A 22,571-nucleotide genomic window follows, 5' to 3' on the forward strand; every position below is an offset into this window, starting at 1 on the left:
ATCAGAACGGATGTGTTTTTACTACAGGAATGCTGCATCCCCTTTCTAAAAAATTATAAACAGTGGGAAGAGATTTGGCCATATCCGTCATTATGGAGTGGCTCGAATGAAAACCGTAACGATGGGGTAGCCATTTTAATAAACAACCCTCAACTCATCATAAAGGGGAGTACTGTGATAAGAGACGGACGCGCAATCTTAGCAAGACTTTCTTATATAGGGAATGATTTTAACCTCATTAACATATACGGCCATGCCGACAGACAACTCAGGTACGAACTTTTAGAGGACATCCAGTCGCATATGCTAGGCCATCAACCACTAATCGTGGGAGGAGATTTTAATTGCATCCTAAGTAGGAAGGATAGAAAGAGGAATGATGAGGAGTTTAAAGTAGATAAAACATCAACTTTATTACAAGACATGTGCCGGACATTTAAACTGGTGGACTGTTTCAAATCCATACATCCAGGAGAGGAGGGCTTCACCTGGTTCAGTAGTGACAATGCCAGAGCCTCTCGAATAGACTACATATTTACGAGGGGTTTAGCACAGAGTGATGCAAGATTAATTCCAGTTTTTTTTTCGGATCACTTGCTACTGTCCTGCTCTTTCTCATTTCCTTCAGGTATGACTGTTGGGAAGGGTTTGTGGAAGTTAAACTGCTCCCTGCTGGAGGATGAGGCTCTAGCCGCACAATACAGGGAGCTGTACAAAGACTGGCAGACCCTTCAAGACTCGTATGATTCACGAGCACAATGGTGGGAAATGACAAAGAAACGAACACAGACCTTTTTTAAAAATGCAGGGAAAAACAAGAAACTCAAAGAGATGAAACGCATGTCGGGACTACAAAGAAGACTCCAACGCTATTTCATCCTAACAGAAAAGGGGATGGACTTTAATGATGAAATCAAAGAGATCAAACAAGAACTAAACGCTTTGGCGGAAATAAAGAGCAAAGGCATCATAATAAGAAGCAGAGAAAGAGAAATAGAAGGGGAAAAATGTACACGCTACTTTTTAAAAAAAATTATGGGCAAAAATGAGGGGATTTTTAAACTTCAAAACGAAAACGGGCAAATAACAAAGGAAAGTAGTGAAATAACCAGATTGGTCGAAGACTACTACAAAAAATTATTTGAAAAGAAAGAAACATATGAGAATGAAATGGGGCATGTATTAGATCATATTTCAAGATCAGTGCGTCAAGACCCCTTTTTAACATCGGACTTTACCCAAGACCAACTGAATGATTGCATAAAGACTATGAAAAAAGGCAAATCACCCGGGGAGGACGGACTCAACCTCGAATTTTACCGGACTTTTTGGGATATTTTAGCACCAGATCTGTTAACTGTTTTTAACGAATTTTCCAGTCGAGACCATATGCCAGACAGTTTCAGAATCGGGATAGTTACTCCATTGCACAAAAAAGGAGACAAAATTGACTTAAAAAACTGGCGACCCATAACGCTTTTAAACGTGGACTGTAAAATTTTCAGCAAGCTTCTAGCAACACGAATGTCTGTTGTCTTGGGAGACTTGGTTGATCCAGACCAAACCTGTGCCATTGTGGGAAGGAAGATCAGCGACAGTCTCATGCTGATCCGTGACACCATTTGTTATGCAAGAGACAGAAACATGCGACTAGCGGTCCTAAACCTAGACTTTGAAAAAGCCTTTGATCGAGTCTCGCACCAATACCTCTTCAGGGTATTGCAAAAATGTGGTTTTCCCCAAAAATACATCAATTGGGTAGGACTGCTATACCGAGACATCTACAGCAAATTCATGATTAACGGGAATTTATCGGAAGCAATCGAGATCAACTGCGGTGTACGTCAAGGTTGCCCTATGTCTCCCCTTCTCTATGTTCTTTGCATTGAACCTTTGGCACAAATGTTAAGAAAAGATAGATTTGTCGAAGGCATCAATATCCCAGGAAGTGGGGGACAAATTACCAAGTGTGTTTTGTATATGGATGATTTTAATATTTTGTGTACTGACCGCGCATCTGTTGAAAGAGCCCTTGACTTGACTGACCTGTTTGGGAGGGCGTCTGGGTCAAGGCTAAATAGAGAAAAATCACAAGTGAAGTTTTATGGAATGTGGAAAGAGACAGAAAAGGCAGGACTCCCGCTGACGGTGTTAAAGACAGACCAGAAAATCCTAGGGATAAAATTCAATGCGGATGGAGGAGGCGAGACCAACTGGGATGACGTGACAAGGAAAGTTAAGCAAAAACTTGTTTTTTGGTCACTAAGAAATCTGACAATAGAGGGGAAGGTCCTAATCATCAAAGCGATCATCCTCCCAATGCTTTTGTCAATCAGTTTAATTTTTATGCCTAAAAGAAACGTGCTGTTACAAATGGACCGAGCCATCTTTCGCTTTGTCTGGGGCTCAAAGTGGGAAAGGATAAAAAGAGATACAATGAAAAAGAAAAAGGAAAAAGGGGGGAAAGGAGTGCCTGACCTCCAGCTTTTCCTGGGAAGCAAATATGTCTCTCTCCACTTCCAAAACGCTGTGGGCCCACCCAACAACCCGAAAAGTCAAGCAATGAACCGTTTTTGGATGGGCTCATATTTGCGGAAGCTAAAGCTTGTACCAGACAATCGTTTGATTCCAGTTTCGTTTAACTTGCCACCAACACATCTCTTTATTCGGGCTTTTTTGAAGAAGTTTGATTTGGAAACACAAGAATGTCACACTTTACAAAACCACAGGGCCCTTATTGCTATTGTGCAAGAGCGAGCTACAGTAAGCCCTGTGCGGGGGCTTGCGTTTGGCGAATCCACAACGGTTTGGAGCAACGTCAATCATCCTGCCCTCCCAAACAGACTACGAGACTTGTCATGGATGGTGGCTCATGAAGTTCTCCCAGTCAGAGCTGTAATGCACCACCGAGGAATGTCAGCGACTTCGACGTGCCCTCGACCTGGCTGTGGCGCCCAGGAGTCGGTGAGGCACCTTTTTTGTGAGTGCAGCGCTGCCAAGGTCTTGTGGACAATGGCCGAACAACTAGGAAAGTTCCCGGACTTGCCAGCAGGAGAGGTCCTTGATGCACAGTACGTGCTTTACGGGGTGAGTCGGTCGAGGAGGCATCGGAACGACTTTGCCAGGGACTGGCTCACTCTCGCCGCCATCAAGGACGCCATCTGGACCTCCAGAAACCTGCTGGTATGGAGGTGCAGGCAGATCCCCCCCGTGGCTGTGCTCCAAATGGCTGCAGATACCATACAATCTGCGAGCGGCGGGCCTAGGACGCAGCCATAAAGAAGACTCGTCTGTACCCACCCGGAGGGGGGAGCCGGAGCTACGCTGTGGGAGTCCCGGCAGCAACGGCCTGGGTTGTGGAACCCAGAAGGGAGAGGACCCACGCAGAAGGGAAAGGACCCACACAGAGGACTGGAAGAATGCTGCTTGGGAGGGTGGGATGGCAGAGCTATGCCCTTGCACAATAGTATTGCCTTTTACACGCTGGTTAACTACTGTTAAAAGAAAATAACTCTGAAATTGTTTAATTGATGTTGGAAATGTCAGGAAAAAATGTTAAAACGTCATATCGTCACGTCATATTGTCAAATATAAAAAAATTGTGAATATGCTTGATGGCTGTGTTTTGCTGCTGTTGGTGTCAGTGGATTTGTTCAGACCGAGGACAATCGACTTTGGCCTGGACGGATCTATTGACACTAACAAAGATGTTATATAATGAAATTGTGAATATGTTTGATTTTCGAGAAGGTTTGTTCAAACCTCACTTTGTGTTTGCTGTTAAAAACGTAATATTGGAATATAATATTGTGAATGTGCTTAATTGCTGTTGAGATTGTCATGATTGTTTTCTGTTTTTAGTGTCAATAAATTTGTTCAAACCAAACCAAAAAAAAAAACATTTACTTTCAATTGCAGGACTTGAAGTCGGGTTTGGGTTAATTTTGTGTTTGTGTTGCATGTTTAAATGTGGGCGCATGCGGCTTATATACAGGTGCGCTTGTGTATGTACAAAATCGGTTTTCCTCTCAAAATGTGGTGGGTGCGGCTTATAATCAGGTGCGCTCTATAGTCCGGAATTTACGTTAACTTTTGTCTGGTTTTATTTTATTTCGTCTTGCTTTTATGGCTCTTTGGGTCAAAAAGGTTCCCGACCTCTGCTCTAGAGGATTGTACCAACCCGTCTGTGTCCTTGAACAAGAAAAACCCATCATTGGAATATTACCAATCTCAAAAAAAGATGAAATGGTGTCAAGACATGCACGTTGAATCATATGATAGCTTTAATTCAATTATTTTAAGTGAATGAATAAAATTATGGTGGCAACCCGGTTCAAAAGTTGGCCCAAACATATCACCCGTCTGTGAAACAAAAGACTTTGAGGAGTTGCCTTGGCAACCCCAGATCACTAGAAGGTTTTTCATCCATTTTCCTGAAAAAAATGATCGAAAAGTAAATGTGGTGCTCTTTAAAGGCGTAATGAATTTAAAAGATTGAGCTTGCCCCATCAATTGAATATTTCAATCAATTGTTTGTTCAAATGTGTTGGTGAAAGGGATGAGTGGAGAGGTGTTGTAAAAGGATAGTGGGATGTTTGGACGCGTTCTAAGGGATGGGCAGGGCACCTGTATGATGCGGAAGGGGTAAACCAGCGAAAGCTGTCGGGCCCTGCTGTTGAACTAAAGAGTGTGTTGTGTCACCCTGACCCGAGTGACATGGCCGCTTTCTTGTGTCCAGTTTCATCTGGAGGGACGGAAGCATGACCAACTTAGATGCCGAGGTGCCTAACTTGTTTGGGTGTTTGGGCAATTGGGTTGGCCATGGTCCAAAAATGTTTGTGTGTCCTTTTTGCTATTTTTTCCCCTTTTTATTTTCTTTGTTATTGTATGTGTTTTGTCTTGCTGTTGGTCACCCCCCTTGAGGGATATGACCAATGTAGATAGATGGATAGATTTGTTCAAATAATTTATTGCCCCGCCCCAAATTCACCACAGTTGTGAACGTATGCTTACCGATCATAATCCATCACCATGATGGACAGGCTGACTTGCTCCATATTTTCTGGGGGGATGTCAAAGATGATGGCCTCATTGTACACTGGGTTGAGAGTGCTCTTCTTGGTCGTGGTTTTACGTTTTTTCAATCTGCGTCCGTCACAGATTAAGTGGACTTTAACGTACGGATCTGGAAGACAAAATGTTTTTGGTGAGAGTCAGCGTGCTTACTAGCCTGTTACTTACTGTAGAGAAACATATTGATATGAAATGATACTTCTTCATCAGTCTTTAATAAACCTCACATGCATGTTTTGGAACGTGTTTTCTCTGCTGACCTAAAAATATCTGAATCATGTGATATTGTTATATTTTATCCATGAGTACTATTTTAATAATTCCAAATTGTCTGCCAGCTTCCTTTCATTGCATTTCATCTGGTTGCGCCGCATCTCGATGTGTGGTTTCATATTCAAGCATTTATCTCATCAGCCATTGTTGTCATGGTCAGTATTCTTCCCAGAGGCCTTCACAAAGACTTCTGAAAGCCAAGAGATATAACATCAGTGTTTGTTAAAACTGTTGATTGAGCGAATCAGATTCCAAGTGCGCGTCTCAGCGCCTGCTAGCAAGCATTGGGAAATGTCACCTGTTTCACAAACTGTAATTGGCTAGTGGGTGGAAATGGAAGTTTCACACCAAAAACTTGAAGAAATTTCTGTGTTCACTGCTTTTGTCAAACTGACATTTTCAGCCCTAAATTGGATTAAAACTATATGCCAGAAATATGATTGGATGGGCTTGACTTTCAGCATTAGCTTTGATGGCAATAGAAAAGAACTTCTTGATGGAACTGAAACCCACCGAAAATCTTTACGACAGGATAGATTTTGTGCACAAATAAATAGGATTTTCGGTGAGGCTATATTCCTAAATAATATTTGCGATTTTATGATGTTATTCTTGATGCTTATTTATATGTGTTACAGATGTAGCTGCAGTAAATGTTTTATAGCCATAAAACAATTATTGAGGGCTGGATTGATTCAAGTTACTGAAGGCCTATCAGTGTTCTCGTTTGCCCGCGTTCTCGACGCATTATTTTTGCTGGTGACGCATAGTGTCGAATCAACGTGTGTCCCCGGGACGCAACTTTTTTGACACAAAATTGCCATTATTACCCGATTACTTTTTTTTTTTAACAAAGATTTATCGCACTCCAAACTTTTCATCAGGCAGATCCTCCATTGTTGTTTTGGTCTCGCGGCTCGATATTTCGTCTGCACGCCGATCTCGGCAAACGAGATTTCGTTGCTTCGAGGTCATTGTTGTGGTGCTTGTCGTCGAGTCAATGTTAAGTATGCCTCCGAAAAAAACAGTATTAGGTAAAAATCAACACAAAATTGGTCATTTATCAGTGTCAGTAATAAGTCGAAACATAATGCAGAGAGTGATAACAACTGCAATAATTCCGGCAAGGAAAGCACGTGTGTTGAAGCGAACAATTCAATGAAAGAAAATAAACAAAAGAATAATCCTAGCAAGAAAAGGACTTTTCTGCAAAAATGGACTAAATTATATTCCTGGTTACGCTATGAGGAGGATGATAATGGAGGCTACATGTTCTGTGATGCGTGTACCCAGAGTGACAAAAAACCTGGATTGCATAAATCATTTCGCAATACGAACTTTCAGAAGAGCACATTCGATCGGCACCACGACAATAAAAAAACCACAAATTAGCTTTGGAAATTCCGTTGCTGCAATTGGACCTTGAGAAGGCATTACAACTGTGGTGGGACAGCAAACCACGAAGAATATATGAACTAAAATACCTGAAGTGATAACTGGCTTGTATTACCAATTAACTGTGATAATTAAAACTGCATGAATTTATAGACGAGGGTGCCATCAGGGAAAAGACTGTGGAGTCTCAGAGACAGAACCAGCAGGCTCAAGGACACCATTTACCATTAGGCTGTCAGGACTCTAGCACCTCCCACCACTCTGCCTTCTGCCAAATCAATGCAAAACTGCTCTATTTAAATTCCGGCTATACTTTGCAGATTTCTCATCCTGAACCTTATTTATTTTTATATGCATACATTGTTTTTTTTCACCTTGCTGTTATTTATTATTTGTAGTGTGTCTTATTTATTGCGTGTTTGCAAGTGGTGAAGAAGAAGTCATTTCATCTTTGATATACTGTATGTTGTGCATAGGGCGAATTTGACAATAAAATTAAAAGTTAAAGTTATATTGAAAACCCTTTTACTGAGTTCCTAGCACCGTCTGTGTGTAATTTTCTCCTTTCTCACTCTTCTGTGGCCACCGGCTGTGGGGTGTTTCGGGTGAGTGCTTTTTATATGCGGGTATACCTGAAGAGCCTGTGATGTCCATGGCTTTGAGGTTTCGGCATTTGATGACCGTCAGAGTCATCCTCCCTGCTGTGGGGAGGTAGCACAGCGAGTACATGATCTCTCCTAAGTCAATGGTCTCCTGAGAGGAAAATGATGAACATGTTCATGGAATCGTTATCTAAAGCACACTTTTAACAAGTTGCAGTGAGTGAGACATGGTTATATAACTTTTCATATTTATGTTATGTCATCCGGATATTTCATCAATGTGTCCTTCAGGCATGAGTCTGAGTTTATCAAAATGGTTTTCAAGGGAAAATCAAGATAAACATTCTTTATAAAGATGTTGCTAGGTTTTGGGGGAAGCAGGGACTAAAGCAATGGTGCTCAAAATAAAGATGGTATTTAATAACAAACAAGGAACAAAGTAACAAACAAACAAACAAACAAGGGAACACAAGACAACTAGCAGGTCCAAACAAAATCAAACATGACTTTATCCAAAAACCAAAACAAAGACCAAACTAGAAATGGAAGTGCAGTAAACAATGTAACAGACGAGCAAGTGGGCTCAGATCAAAAAGAAAATGCCCAAACAGGAAACAGGAACCAAACCTGATACAGCAATGACAATGGAAATCAAAATGACCCGACAACGTGTGCCGTGCATAATGTCATTATAAAGCAGTGGTCTCAAAAGTGGGGTTTACCCCCATGGAAGGGGGCGAGGCTCCGTCAAGGGGGGCGTGGGAGCGTTTGACCTCTTTGCAATTGCACCTCCACTACACTAGGGAACCTTGGCGCTCTCATTGGTAGTGTTTGTTTACATTTAACCTCCACGCCATGTCATGATGACTGATTAGGGTCAATTTTATAAAAGCACTCCTACCAGAAGCTAAAAATGACAGAAGCAAACAGGAAGTGCAGCACTGTGTGGACATTTTTCCAGTTAAAGGAAAGAACATTGCCAGGTGTAATTTTGTAAATTGGTCTGCTACTGTGGCAACACCACACATATACATAAAATAGTGAAAAAGCTCAACCTACAGAGAGCAGTGAGCTGAAACCATTAATGTAAACATGTTACTGTTCATGAACAAAAACCTCAAATTATCGTCACTATGGCAACAGAGCCAATGAGAGATAATTGATACTGTATTTGCATTACTGACTTTATTTTTAAAGTTTTGTGCAATGTAAGGTTCATGCTGGTTTTTTTTGGTATGAGTCTATTGGCTTTTGTTATGTAATAGTTGTGATCGAAATATGTGTATTCTTCTTTATTCTTTTATACTGATAAAGTTTGTAGTTATTTAATTTAAAAAGTGAATCATTTGTAGTGCCTAAAATGCTTGTACTGTGTTACCTCAAAGGGGGGGGGGTCGATGATCATGACATTTTCAAGCAAAAAGTATTGATATTGGATCGGTATTGATCAATACTACCATGTATATTTGTTGTATTGGATTGTTATCCAAATTCCCAGTACCGACCAACCTTAGTGTTGGAGTAAAACAAACATAACAGAAGTGATCGATCAATATCGCCTTAGCAACACCAATGGTTATATGGATTTCTGCTCCAAACACAGAAAATGATTTCTAAAAGTGAAATATTAATAAGTAGAAAAGTGTCTTCAGTCGTCTAGCTTTGTGTGGGTTAAAACTGAAGCCGCAGAGTAGTGCAATTGATATCTTGTTTGCAGACGTGATCATCAGCTTTATGTTGATTGGCTCAACACAAATATTGTTTTCTCCAAACTAATTGTCCCCTGACAAACTAATAAAACCCTGTATTCCGGGAGAGTTTATCTTATGAAGTAAGTTCTATGCTGCCCGACTAGTCCAAACGCATTATTCTTCAATGTGCAACGTCACATGAGACAACACAGGGAACAAGTGAGCTGCGATTGGTTCATCAGGCTAAGAAAAGAAAAAGGAACGATTTGCTTTTTCCCCAAGTCATTATGAACATGTCAATGCGCAGAAAATATTTACTCATTATGCATACCCTGTTTTCTGGACTGTAAGGCCCACATAAAACCCCAATTTGCCAGAAATTTGAAAGTGTGCCATTTAAACCTGCAGGATATGCCACCCAATGTGGCGGATAAGACTGGAAATGCATACAGTAATGCGTTACCATATTATGTTTTATTGTATTTAACATATTTCAGCAACAATTGTGAAAGGATTGATCAAATCGATAAAAATCGCTGTCCTAAATTTTAAAACACTGTATGCAATGAAAATTGAACCTGAGTAGTGGTGGTGAAAACGCTGACATTTTACTATTAGACCAGGAGTGGCCAACCCGGTCCTCGAGAGCCGCATGTTCTGCACATTTTTGAAGTTTTTCTGCTCAAACTCAGGTAAAAAAAACATGCAGGATATGAGGCTTAAGAACCGGGTTGGCTACCGCTGTACTAGACCTCCAGTGGTACAAATGAGCAGGGTTGGGAGGATTACTTATAAAACATATTCCAAAACAGCTACAAATCACCTGTTGAAAAATGTAATCAGTAAAGTAATTTGAATACTATGGCATTAAAGTAAAGTAACGGGATTACTCTGGATTACTTTTGGATTACTCAAATACCAAATGTTCACGGATCCCTTAACTGCATGTGTTGTTGGGGCACTGATGAGGACGTAGCTCGGGGCAGCTTTGTCCACTGTTGACGGTTTCTGGCCAGCAAAGTTGGCACCAGTCCATTCCTTTATGTTGTCGGTCCAGTTCTATTTCAGTCTTTCTCTGCTCCTGCCCCCTTGGACTGCGCCCTGGAGAATGACCACGGCCAGTCCTGATGATCTTGTGACGTGACCATACCACTGAAGTTTCCGGCTGCACGCAGTTGACAACAGTTCTTCATAGGATCCAATGTCCCCTCTGATGGTATTGCGCACCATTTTGTCCATCACATGGGCTAAGTAGCTGATGCCTAGAAGTTTCATGCAGCATTGCATCTGGATTTTTTTTCAGTTTTGCTCTGAGAGTCCATGACTCGCAAACGTAGAGAAGGATGATAGTAAGCAGCAGTTGCATGGGTCTTATCATTGATTTCACTGATATGTTCTTGTCTCTGCGGATGGGTTTAAGTCAGGCAATTGTGGCTGTGGTTTGAGCTATCCTGACCATGATTTCTGGTTCTGACTCTTCTTCCGATATGATAGCTCCAAGTATAGTGTATCGAGCAAAAATACAACTTTGTCTTTTACACGGTGGATTTTATATGTGTAGTTTTAGTTCACCTTGGGAGCACATCAAGTCACGGAATACAATCACACAATTGGATCCTTTGGTATCCTGATTACGTCGTACATGTAACGCTGTTACATGTAGTCTGTTACTAACCACGCCTGCAAATGACATGGGACAAGGCATTATACTTTATCACATTCATACACTATTTTTACTCGCGGTGATTTGTATAATGCACTCCACTTCTTGGAGAACTGGAGAATGGAGAAATCTAAAAGTTTTTCAACAAAATACTATACAAGCTTTTAACGTACATATACATATTGAATTAACCAAGAGGTTATTGATGCATAGGTGAAAAAGTGGAAAGAATCAGTGTTTTGGCACCGTAAAAATAATGTGTTTATGAGATAACCTCTAATGCCATTTCACATGTCGTTTTGCAGCTTTCACCTCCACTATTTGGGTTTGATACTCAATCGCAAACACTGTTTTATGTTTCTGAGCGGCACATGTCAATGCAATAAAATGCAATAAAATGTACCTGTACAGACGTAGTATTGTGTGCCTTACGTATATAACATATATTACAAAATACTATTTTTGGGGGTGCAGCTTATAGTGCAATAAAATACAATATTGAGAATAAATAATAATACAGTCGTCCAAAAAAGACTCACCGTAGTAGCGGCATGGATGTCTTTCCAAACCACGACCTCACGAGAGAGGTCAGAGAGCTCAAAGAGGTTGTCTACCACCACCTCTCCGATCATATCGTGACTGGTGAACCGGTCAAAGTCGTAAACGCTCAGGTGCAGTTTGCGGTTGCAGAGCTCGTCGTATGCTACCGGAAAGTAGAAGGTCTCATCAAACGTAGGGTTTAAGTTTTTGCGGTGGACTCGCGTCTGGAACTTCTTCTTCCTCTCAGGCAGTAGATATATTTTCACGTACGGGTCTGAGGTTCCTGTGAAGTCTTTGGCGGGTAGGTCCAGACCTTTGAGTATTTTCACCACAAGTGCTTGCTCCTCGTAGTCGTAATGCAGAGAAAAACTGAGCTTTCCACAAGTCTCGATGGGTTCCCTGGGCTCTCCTTCTGAATCCAAAGACTTTTGCTTATACAGTTCTGGTTTAATTCTCCCAATGCTCGCCGTGGAGGACTGTCGAAACGGGACGGTGTCCATGCTGAAGTCAAAGCTGTTGACGTTCATCTGGCGTGGCAAGTGGCGTCGGAATGAATTGTGCCTGGGGAGAAAAGTGGAGGTGAAGTAATTTGGCTAAATGGTTCTTGCGGGGGTTTTTTTTAGTCATAAAATGCAACTTGTAAGATAACCCGAGAGTGGTGTCAAACTGTTTTGAAACATTCGTAATTGGCCTCTACTTCTAACCTCAATTTTAGTGTTCATGTTCAGTTTTACTAACAAAAGCAGCACTGTATGCCCTCAATCTCCATGTGAATAAATAATTTTGGTGAGAGAATTACTATCTTGTCACCAAGCAACCAGCCAGCCTTCTTTACAACACTTGTGCAATTGGCAATGTTCTTCCACTAATGTCCCTCCAAATAATAGTGATTAAAATATACGTACAACACCAGCCAAAACTGCACTGAACAGGATGTCGACAATATGATGAACAAGCCTCAGGTACTTATGTGTTTTTAATAGTCTGTCTGAAATGTCATCGTCATGGTAAATTAGTACTAAGCATGCATTGACAACATTTATCAAAGTCAGACCATTCGCCCTCATTGTTTTTTGCCGATCCCATTTTTTTCACTATAATAAGCACCATGCAACTTTAATGCAACTCAAATTCTTGTTAAATAGTGATTATCTTAAAACATAAACTAATATGTGGTTCAATAACACAAAATACTGTCTTCTATAAAAAACCATTATTCAACTCGGCAGAAAAGAACAATGGCTGACCGTTCCAGACCAATGAGGAGGTGATCGATAAAAAAATTACCCCAAATTAAGGAAATCGTGGCCCCTACTAAATATAAAACAACAAGCAAGGTTTGAAAACAGATTGAAGGGAGAAAGAAACATCATTCATCGTTGAGCTCATATTTTTGACTTTGCTTTGGGGAGCTCGTTATTACCTGGGAAATTTAAGAGTTATTGTTTTAATCAATATATGAAAGCATTAGGCGAGACCACATGACAAGATTTAGAATTAATACAGTTGTACCTTGAGATACAATTTGATCAAAAAAATCATATGCCAAAAAAAGTCAAACGTTTTCTCATACAAATACCAGTTAAATAACATATAGTATACACAATTTATATATATGAAAAAATGAATGACTTACTTAACACAAAAACAAAATAATACATGTAAATTTAAATAAAGTCAATAAAACGCAAAGGAATGTTGGTTGCCGTTGTGGTCTCACTTGGAGTTTGGCCACACTTGCATGAATTTTACTAACTGAGACCTTCTAAAACCTCCTGTATTGTTCCTTAAGCTCCAGCATCGTTTTTGAGTTTTCGGCAAGTTTCTCAAACTGTTCAGCAACATCAGCCTCAGCCCTAAGCGACCAATAGATCCGATCTCCTGCTTAACTGTATCATCACTCGAGGTCTCACTGTAAAACAGCACCTGGCCTTAGTTTTCATGTTCCCTTGAATCTCAACCCAAGAATCTGGCAAATACTCTATTTTTCTCCAAGATGAGTTCAAAGTTCTTTTATTCACACCTTGCCGGCTGATATTTTTGAGCTTAGCAAAAATCAAAACAGCGTTTCCAAAACTCCCTCAATGTTCATTCCGTACTTTCAGTAACTCCAAAGCAACGCTGGAAAATATGCTTTGCGAAGAGTCTTGTAAAGCTGGAGATCATCTGTTGATCCTTGAGCTTGAGGATTTTAATGACAAATAATTCATTTAAAACCCTATCCTTAAAGACCAGGAGGTTTACCAGGGGCATAATACAAGAGTTGAACACATTGCAGAGGCAGAATATTATTGGATCAAAATTACTAGACTGAGGGACCAAAAACTAGATGCATCCATCCGATGAAAGAAATAGTGTGATACCCTTGCTTTGCTATTTGCATGTCGCAGAACATGGACATTTTTTTCTAATCGCATGATGAACTCGAATTCTGTTAGATTCTCTTCAGGATGAACCAGCATCGGTTTCGATGTTTCGTAGCATTAGCATAAAGGGCAAGCGTTAGCCTATCTTTCATAGGCTTGTGACTGGGTAGACTTTTCTCTTCTGCCGCGATAAACGTAAGCCTGGACATTTTCGCCTTAAAAGATTCACTTTTGTCACAATTAAAAACTTGTAGCGGTTTGCATCCTTCTTCATGAATGAGTTTTTCGAATTTCTTAACAAAATGTTTACCCATCTTAAAATCAGCAAATAATGCGTACCAATCCTTCTCTAAAATTTTTCAAACCATAGATGATTTTCTTTAAACTCACTTGTCATGATTCTCTCTCCGTCTCGACCACTTCACAGTTTAGGTCTCGAAAAACGGTGCTAGTTTCTCACAGATGTCACCAAACCATTTTTTTTCTTAATCTAAAATAAAAACAGCGGGTCAATCCCATTGTGTATGCCCGTACTAAGCTTCAAAATAATTTTCTTTTTTCTTAATGTCTTTCTTCTGCTTCAAAATTATGGATATTGGAGAAAGATTGTGGCCAAAGTCCTTTACCAAGCCAAGGATACAAATGCCACACTCAAACTTAGCAATTATTCAATGTTTGACTTCCATCGTGATAACTTTATTTTTTTTCTTATCAGCACCATTCTTTTTAACTTTGGGACTGATTACAGTAATCCCTAGCTGTGTTGCGATTGATGATGATGATCACCACCAGGTGCTCCATCGATTGGTATCGCGTTTGGCAAGTGAAAGCAAGAGAGAAAGCAATCGCGTGGTCACACATTGGGCCTACTGCTACAGCTACGTAACAAGCCACTCTTGCCTAACCTGTTTCTCACCATTGACAGATACATTACCCCTGAAACAGATGACTGGGAGCTACAAATAGTGGGAAACCGTTACACTCAGCATGGTTGAGACCTGGCTCAATCCAAATATCCCAGGTGCGAGTGTGCAACTAGCTGGACGCTCTCTACATCACTTTAGTACTCTGAAAGGACAAGCCCTCCAATTTGTTTTATTACTATATAATTTCATTAAAGACCATTCATTTATACGACTGCAACTCTGTGTTCTGTGTTTTTATTTGTAGATCTATTGTTGTTGTCATGATTACTCATTACACTCCCCTGTGCCCGCACGTTTGGCGCCAGCTGCTGCTGGTTACCTGATTGGTTCCCCGTCCTACTTAAGCTCTGTCCATTCACTCACCTGTTGTCAGTCCGTCAGAGAACCTCTGTTTTCACAAGACAAGCATTTTTGACTCTGACTCCCGTCGGTCCCGTTTTGTCACACGTTTTCCATCCTTCCGTTCCTGATTTCCTCGTTTGTCTCCTGCTACGACCCGTTTTTTGACCCCAACCACGTTCTGATCTCCCGTCCCGGCTAACAACCTGTTTTTGCGTCTAACTACGCTACGATCTCCCGCTCCGCAAGATCCATTTCCCGATGGGAACACGTTCCGATCCCATGCGTATTGCATTGTATAGTATTTATTTATTCAGCCAGTATAAACCATAAACATGATATATACAGGAAATCATTTGACACACGAATCTCTCGACGTGACGCGGCGCCTTCGATCGGCGCCGGGTTTTTAGATACCATCTAGGCTACCGTGCTGGTCTAGGCTACCGAGCTGGTCTGAGTGGCATGCTTCCCACGTCCAGCGATTACCGGATCTCTGGCGCTGCCTTTCCTCTATATGTCAAGAAACTTGTGAGTAACGTTACGCATCTGGGTCCTACTTCTGTTCTAGTCATGACAGTAGTACATATTCTATGTTACTGATATCTAATGAATAAACAAATGTTTCTACTTTGAAGGTTTTGACTATCACAGGACATTTTTGGAACTCAACCCCCGGAAAAAGACAGGGATTACTATAAAAAAAAAATGGAATCATATCCCACAAACAAATAAAATCGTGTACAAACTTAGAGTAACAATTTGTGTTTGCCCAGTGATAATATAAATGGACAACATGTGAGACGAAGTGAACACGGTATATCTCAAAATTGTTGTTGCCTCGCAGGGCAATCATTTTCAATTTTCCCATTTCGCATCTAAAAAAAACCCTATTTCAGGACAATCGTTTCTCAAGGTAGTACTGTCATATCTCCACCTATAATTGAAGAGTTAAAGTCACAGATGCTCAACGGTATTTAAGTAGTAACCCTAAGCTGTGAGTCTGCGGTGTGATGGTTCACTCGCATACAAACAGCTGCCTGCATTGCCACATCTCTTAACAACCTGCGGCAATACTAATTATAGATGTTGGCCTTGAAATGCTGTCCTAGAAAATAAAGACAAAGTGTAGGGTGATTGTTTAATTACTGGGGTGGCTTGCAGGCGTTGTCATGGCAGCTGGGTTCACACGTACAGCTGATCTTAGGGTTCCAAGCCTGTGTGACACAACTCAAGAGCCTTTGGCTTGTTTTTTTTCCTTTTTTTGAACACTGAATTCCCATAAGATATTGCAAAGGTCAGTGTGACAAAATGTGTGACTAGAGCCAAACTTGCCCGCAGATCACATGTCAACATGACACGACTGGACAGTGTTGGCATTGATGAGTGTGCAACTGAGGGTTACCTGGAGGACGATGTCGGCTCAGTGGTTTGCCTTTGGATCTTGGCTTGATGGCTCAACTTCTCTCTGAGGTTGGTCTGCACCTCTGCCGGGATGTCTGGCGACGTCTGGCTGATCTTCATGGCTGCCTCAAGGAGCTTGACTGAGCTCCGGCAATTTAACTTCACCTCAGGCGAGTTCTTCCTCTTTTCTTCCGTAGGCACAACTTTATCTGGCAAGGGCGGGCAGCTTTCGGGAGGCGCTTCGGGGAAGGCGACCCGAAGTCCTACGTTTCCCCCATGAAATGTCAGCGCCTTGCTCTTCCAGAGAGGCCAGCACAGCTTCCAGAAGACAAAGAGAGACACTACCAATAAGGCGAGGCCACAAAAGCCCACCACCACAGCCAGGAGACTGATGGAGATATCTGTGGAGAAGACAACCAGTGAACAAAAATGGTTGAAAGAAAAGAATGAATCGAAGACAAGGCAATCCGAAAAAACAAATCTGGGTTGTGACTAGGGGTGGGCGATTCTGGGAATTTTGGTATCAATCGAATCCAAGTAAATACACGGTAGTATCGATCGATACCAATCTTATACTTTTTCCTTGGAAATGTCATGATAGTTTAATATTTGAACCCTTTCCACCTTGAGTTTGTATATAATTACTATAAACATAGCACAGGGATTTTAGGCACTAAATATTTCATGTTTTAGGAATAACTACATTGAAAATTTTAACAGTATCAAAAAAATAAACATAAATAATTAGAACTGTTTCAGGTCATCACCAAAAGAGTCAAACCAAAAAAAAGTGGCAATGTAATGAAAATAGAAATATTGTATAACAATGTAAACTAGAACACTAAATACCTTCCATTGCATAATATTTTAAAAAAATGTGAGTGATATAAAATTTCCTCTCATTGGTTCTGTTTCCAAAGTGACAACTGAAGTTTTTGTTCAGGAACAGTAACATGTTCACATTTGTGGTTGCATCCCAGTGGTCTCTATATGGTGGTAGTTAAATTAGTGGTGTTCTTTTGCTTCTAGTGCATATATTTGGCCCTCTTCCTGGCAGGCGAGATGCAGTAGCAGTCAAGATAAGGAGAGGTGCAAAAGGGTGTCTGTCAGTCAAAAACTCAGTCATAAGCTTGAAGAGTGTCAGAGGTTGCCATCTACATAATGGTGTGGTTTGGTCGCTTTAATTCTTTGTCTTGTATTCTTTCTTGTGCGTGTTAGCCCTCGTTTTGGGTTGCACTACACCAACGAACCTTTTGTAAATAAGATCTACTTTTTTATACTGATTAGCGTGAAGGGCTTCGATTTCCAAAATAACATGTTATTACTTTGTTGTTACTATGTTACTATGTTACTATCAGGTTGTAATAATTAGAGATTAAACTAGGCTCAGTCAACCAATATCATGCCAATTTGAATCAAATTTTCTAGAAAACCACAATGACCAATGATGCATTTTAGATTCCTTTCCTCAAATTTGGCCTGTATTACCAGAAAGTATAGGTTTATAAAGATTGTTTTCCTCAAAGTGCTCTGGTATCCTGTTTGGAAAGCCAGTGTTGTGACACATTCCTGGAACTCAATTACTTTTCTTGGTAATGAATACTGTAACACATTATTGATCAAATGTATTGTCGTTACTACATGCGTTACTCAGTAAATTAATGATCAGTGTTTTAGTGTTCATTGGCGTAATCAGCCCATTTCTGGGGGTGCCCCAAATTCACCCCAAGCACCCCCATAAATTATAGCATTTTTAAAAATCTCTTTTCCTTAATACATGGGTGGACAGGCTTAAATATGATGAAAAACTCGAGATAAAAAAATAAAACAAGGCAAAATTCTGAACAGCGCAGCCTTGAAAAGGTTCTCTCCATTTGATTCCTAGCTCGGCTCTCTCTCCTCTTCCGCTCGGCTAGTGTCTCATGCAGCATAGCGGCAGAGTCTGTGGAGGCTTCGGGTTGAGAGTATGTTATACAGTGGTTATGTTGAACAACTACTTTACCGTTTATCCTCAGTAGGGTCGCGGGGGTGCTGGAGCCCATCCCAGCAATCATCGGGCAGTGGGCGGGGGGCACCCTGAACCGGTTGCCAGCCAATCGGAGGGCACACAGGCTCATTCACACCTAGGGACAATTTGGACCGGCCAATCCACCTGAAATGCATGTCTTTGGAATGTGGGAGGAAACCGGAGTACCCGGAGGAAACCCACGCAAGCACGGGGAGAACATACAAATTCCGCACAGGAAGTCCGGTAGCTGGATTTGAACCCACACACGAGGTTCCCAAGACCTTGGAACTGTGCCGCCGTGATTGTATAGTGGTTAGTACTCTGCGTTGTGGCCGCAGCAACCCCGGTTCGAATCCGGGTCACGGCAGTCCGGAAGTTGTCTAGTCAACAGATATTAGTCCTAATTTTAACTGTATTGAATCGAATGCAACAATGATCAGCCTAGTTTATGCTATGTTTGTGGTCATTCTCTTAGTTCCAGAATAGACATTCATAGTCTTTTTCTGCAAAAAAGCACCATGTTCAGGTAAAAGTCCAATACCCACAGTAACTATAAAGAAACACGCAAAACCTCCAGCTAATTTATCTGTATATGGTTGTCAGCGCTACCCGGTGGATCTGTTTAAAGTAAAGTCATGTTTATTTGTATAGAAGCGTAATGTATGTATGGGAAGTGACACTACGGAACAGTGTTGAACAATCCTAAATAACTTAAAGTACGTTGTTACTTCGGAAAGACACACCAAACTGGGTGCCATTCGCGTTAATTAGTAACAAAAAGAAGCTCTCAGTTTGAAAAATATTGGAGACCCCTGCTCTAATCACTACTATGTAAATATTTTCGCCTATCATTCTGACCGTCTTTGATCTTATTTTGAAGTACTTTTTAAATGAGGTAACTAATGTTGACAATCCGTGACCCGGCGGAGTTCTATTCAACATCAGGGATTTCGACCGAGTCTTTTGACAAAGAGACAAGAGCTGAGGAAAGCAATTTAAATTACAAACAGAACAAGCAGAATATTCTGGACTTGTGAACCCGACAAAGTCCTCCCAAACAAACATCGATAAAATGGCTGAGCTCTGTTTTAATAGAAAACAGGTGTGGATTGACTAAAATGAAACTTAACTAAAATATTGTCACTTAACTGAAGTGGGATTTTCCAGTCCAGATAAGGGAGACACATCATCTTTATAAGACACCTTTGTTAAAACAGGATTATGCAGATGGTACGGTAAAATGATGGCACACTTATCAGTACACTACTGCTGGGAAAGTAACATTTCTGAATGGATACATTAAAACATCAAATGAGTACAGAAAGTAAATAATTAATTTAAATATTGAAGGATTTTGTACATTTTACTGTGGAGGATTTTATTCGATTGAATACAAGTTACATTTATCGAGTGCAATGAAGATTTTCACCGGGTAGGCTGAAGTTCAATGACAGGTCATGCTGATCCAAATTCGGAATGTTTTGGCTGGGGAATTTTGATAACAGGGCTCTGATGAAGGACGTCAGGCATTGTTTTGATAAACGCTTGGTGTTGTTTTGAGTTTTCTTCAGACATTGAGGCGAGAGGGCTTTCCTGGCGCGCCCATGGGAGGAGCCGGCGTGCCAGCTTGCGAATAAAAAAAGGGGGCAGGGAGAAGATCAGAGAAGATCGAGAGAGGAGGCTTGACGGAGACTCAAGCGACACTAATTCGGCTAATTCGATGGAGTTCACTTAGTTAAATTACTTAAGAAATTAAATCTGCCCCATGTGGAAATGCCAGTCTCTTGTCCATCTTTTCACATCAAGAAACGAGCGAGCATTGTTAGGAGAATGCAGGTTGTGTTTGGTTAATGGAGTCGGATAACTAATCCGAACAATTTAGTAAACGGTACATTTTTAATAATATTACATTCCTAACAATTTGTAGATAAACAAGTGAATTTGTAACAACCAGATGAAGAATGTGGTCATCAAAAGTAATCATGTGATTGAATAATAAAGCTTTGATCTCTTTGATCTCCGGCAAAACCAACATAAACTGCGATAGAAACAAAATGAAAACAAATCCAAACAGCTTGCCAACATCATTTTTGCCGTTCCATGTATTCCGTTACTCCCCAAGCCTGCACAAAATTTAGTAATTGTATTCATATTTAGTTTCTTTTGTCTTTTATTAGCATATTTGGTATTGGAGTAATCCAAAGTAATTGAAAGTAATCAAGTTAAAGTAACCCTACCCAACCCTACTTAAGAGGCAGTGACAGATTTTAATAATCTAACAATAGTACCTGTAACTAATTACTGGTTTTCAGTTACTGCCTTTAGCACTGTGATTAATGACAAGACGTGATTAATGGAGTGTGGATCACCTCTCACTTGAAAAGGAAAGGCATAACATGCACGCACTGCAGAAGTTGGTCAAAGAACAAGGGAAAGACTTGAAAGGTACCTGCATGTCCTTTTGGTATGCCGCTGCTCTCCAAGGGAAAAATGTCTGAACATTTCTCCCGGTCCACGTGCCCGGTGAGGCAAAGATCCGTGACAATCTGCAAAGCCCTTTGACACAGCGTGACGCCGTCCCCGCTCCGGACACTCATGTCTCTTCGGTTAAGCCATTGCACGCCGGAGGAGGACGCAGAGGATCCGGGGCGGCGGGGGTTCATCTAGCACGCCAGTTAATGGACATTCTTGCGGCAAAGGCGGTTGCTGGCGGATTCAGCATCCATGCCGGTTGCTGCGCTGATGTTTGAGGGAGCGCAACAGGCTGCACGCAGCAATTGAGTGCGAGACAGTGAGGAGCAACTGTTGCACGACTCAAGTACAATCCCCCCTCCTACTCCGAGGACCACCCCTTCGTCTCGGTTGTATTTGGAGGTGGAGGGTTAAATACTTGGTCGGGGGCTTCCCTGAATTTTGTTTAACCTTTCGTTGGTATAATGGCACAATTCAATACAAAGAAAAAGCTTTGAGTCTGTTGCTGTTGATTACTGCAATATTTAAATGACTACCTTCATCTGAAGGACGAACAGGGTCAAAGACAGCTTTTCCCCCCAGGGCCATCACCTCCCTAAACGAGCACACAAAACAGTGAAAACATATCTTATTTTGTGACTTATTTTGCTTTTTTTTTTCATTTTCTGTTGCTGCTAAATTTCATCTCATCTCATTAGCTGCACCGCTTATCCTCAGTAGGGTCGCAGGGGTGCTGGAGCCCATCCCAGCAATCATCGGGCAGTGGGCAGGGGACACCCTGAACTGGTTGCCACTCGCTCATTCACACCTAGGGACAATTTGGACCGGCCAATTCAACCTGAAATGCATGTTTTTGGAATGTGGGAGGAAACCGGAGTGCCCAGAGGAAACCCGCGCAAGCACGGGGAAAACATACAAACTCCGCACAGGAAGTCTGGAGCTGGATTTGAACCCACGCAGGAGGTTCCCATGACTTGAACTGTGCCGCACATGCGCTAACCACTGCGCCGCCGTGCTGCCCTGTATATATTGTATATTGTTCAAATCAATACTGTTTTGTTTAAAGTATAGTGTGTAGTATATGACCACTAGATGTCTCTGTAATGTGTTGTTTAACCAAAAACGAGTGTCGAAAAGCACAAGAAGAATACAAACTACAGAGACTAAGTGACCAATGCTGCTGAGTGGCTCCCTGGCACTTATCCAAAAATGTTTACAAATTGAAAAAAGATGGAGGAGGGAAATGTATCTCTGTTTTAATATAGTGTCTATAGTAGGACAACCATGACACAAACACTTTTATTTTTTTTCCATTGCTATAAAAATGTGTAGAATAATTATTACATTTCAACTAGAGGTGTAACTATGAGGGAAGTTCAGCGGGTACTAGTTCGCGGGTGGGAAGTGACTGGTTTGACTGCCACTCTCTCACTGGTATCAGGTTGTAAAAACACCAAATAAAAGCTGTCCCCTAAGCATAGTCATATATTGTGACGTGAAGTCGTGTCTCTCAGGCTTGAACTCCTGCCTGGAGAACTTAGCTGCAAGGCTTCTTTGATTATTTTCCTCCTCAATGTTTCGTGTGTTGGAGATGAGTCCAGTCAAGTCATTTTTGTAATCCGTTCCAAAGCTTGACTCCATACATAGACAGACACATACTTTTCCTGATGTTTCTCACCTTTGGGATTATGAATTCACTACAGCCCCTTAAATCATAATTTCCCTCTTTCCGAATGAATAATTTACGGTTGTTTTCTGGCACTATGTTTTTGTTGACCTTAAATAGCAGTTGTGCAGTGAATAATTTTATTAAATCATC

General features: G+C 41.1%; 1 protein-coding gene and 1 non-coding gene across 2 annotated transcripts in view; one reads left to right on the forward strand and one right to left on the reverse strand.

The window, feature by feature from the left end:
- syt10 (synaptotagmin X) overlaps window positions 1-21,059 on the reverse strand; it is a 32,616-nt gene extending 11,557 nt beyond the window's left edge. Inside the window, exons 1-5 of the mRNA XM_088347960.1 lie at window positions 20,730-21,059; window positions 16,274-16,673; window positions 11,237-11,798; window positions 7,374-7,494; window positions 5,014-5,185 (exon numbers count right to left, since the gene is read on the reverse strand). Coding sequence (XP_088204086.1) covers window positions 5,014-5,185; window positions 7,374-7,494; window positions 11,237-11,798; window positions 16,274-16,673; window positions 20,730-20,943 — 1,469 coding nt within the window. The 5' untranslated portion in view covers window positions 20,944-21,059. The remainder of the gene's footprint in view (window positions 1-5,013; window positions 5,186-7,373; window positions 7,495-11,236; window positions 11,799-16,273; window positions 16,674-20,729) is intronic.
- Window positions 18,576-18,647, forward strand: trnah-gug (transfer RNA histidin (anticodon GUG)). Its single transcript has one exon. It is a non-coding gene; the product is annotated as a tRNA-His (tRNA).
- Window positions 21,060-22,571: the final 1,512 nt, after the last annotated feature.

The sequence above is a fragment of the Urocampus carinirostris genome, chromosome 11, assembly GCF_059441175.1.
Source record: "Urocampus carinirostris isolate Australia breed hairy pipefish chromosome 11, RoL_Ucar_1.0, whole genome shotgun sequence".
Lineage (NCBI taxonomy): Eukaryota > Metazoa > Chordata > Actinopteri > Syngnathiformes > Syngnathidae > Urocampus > Urocampus carinirostris.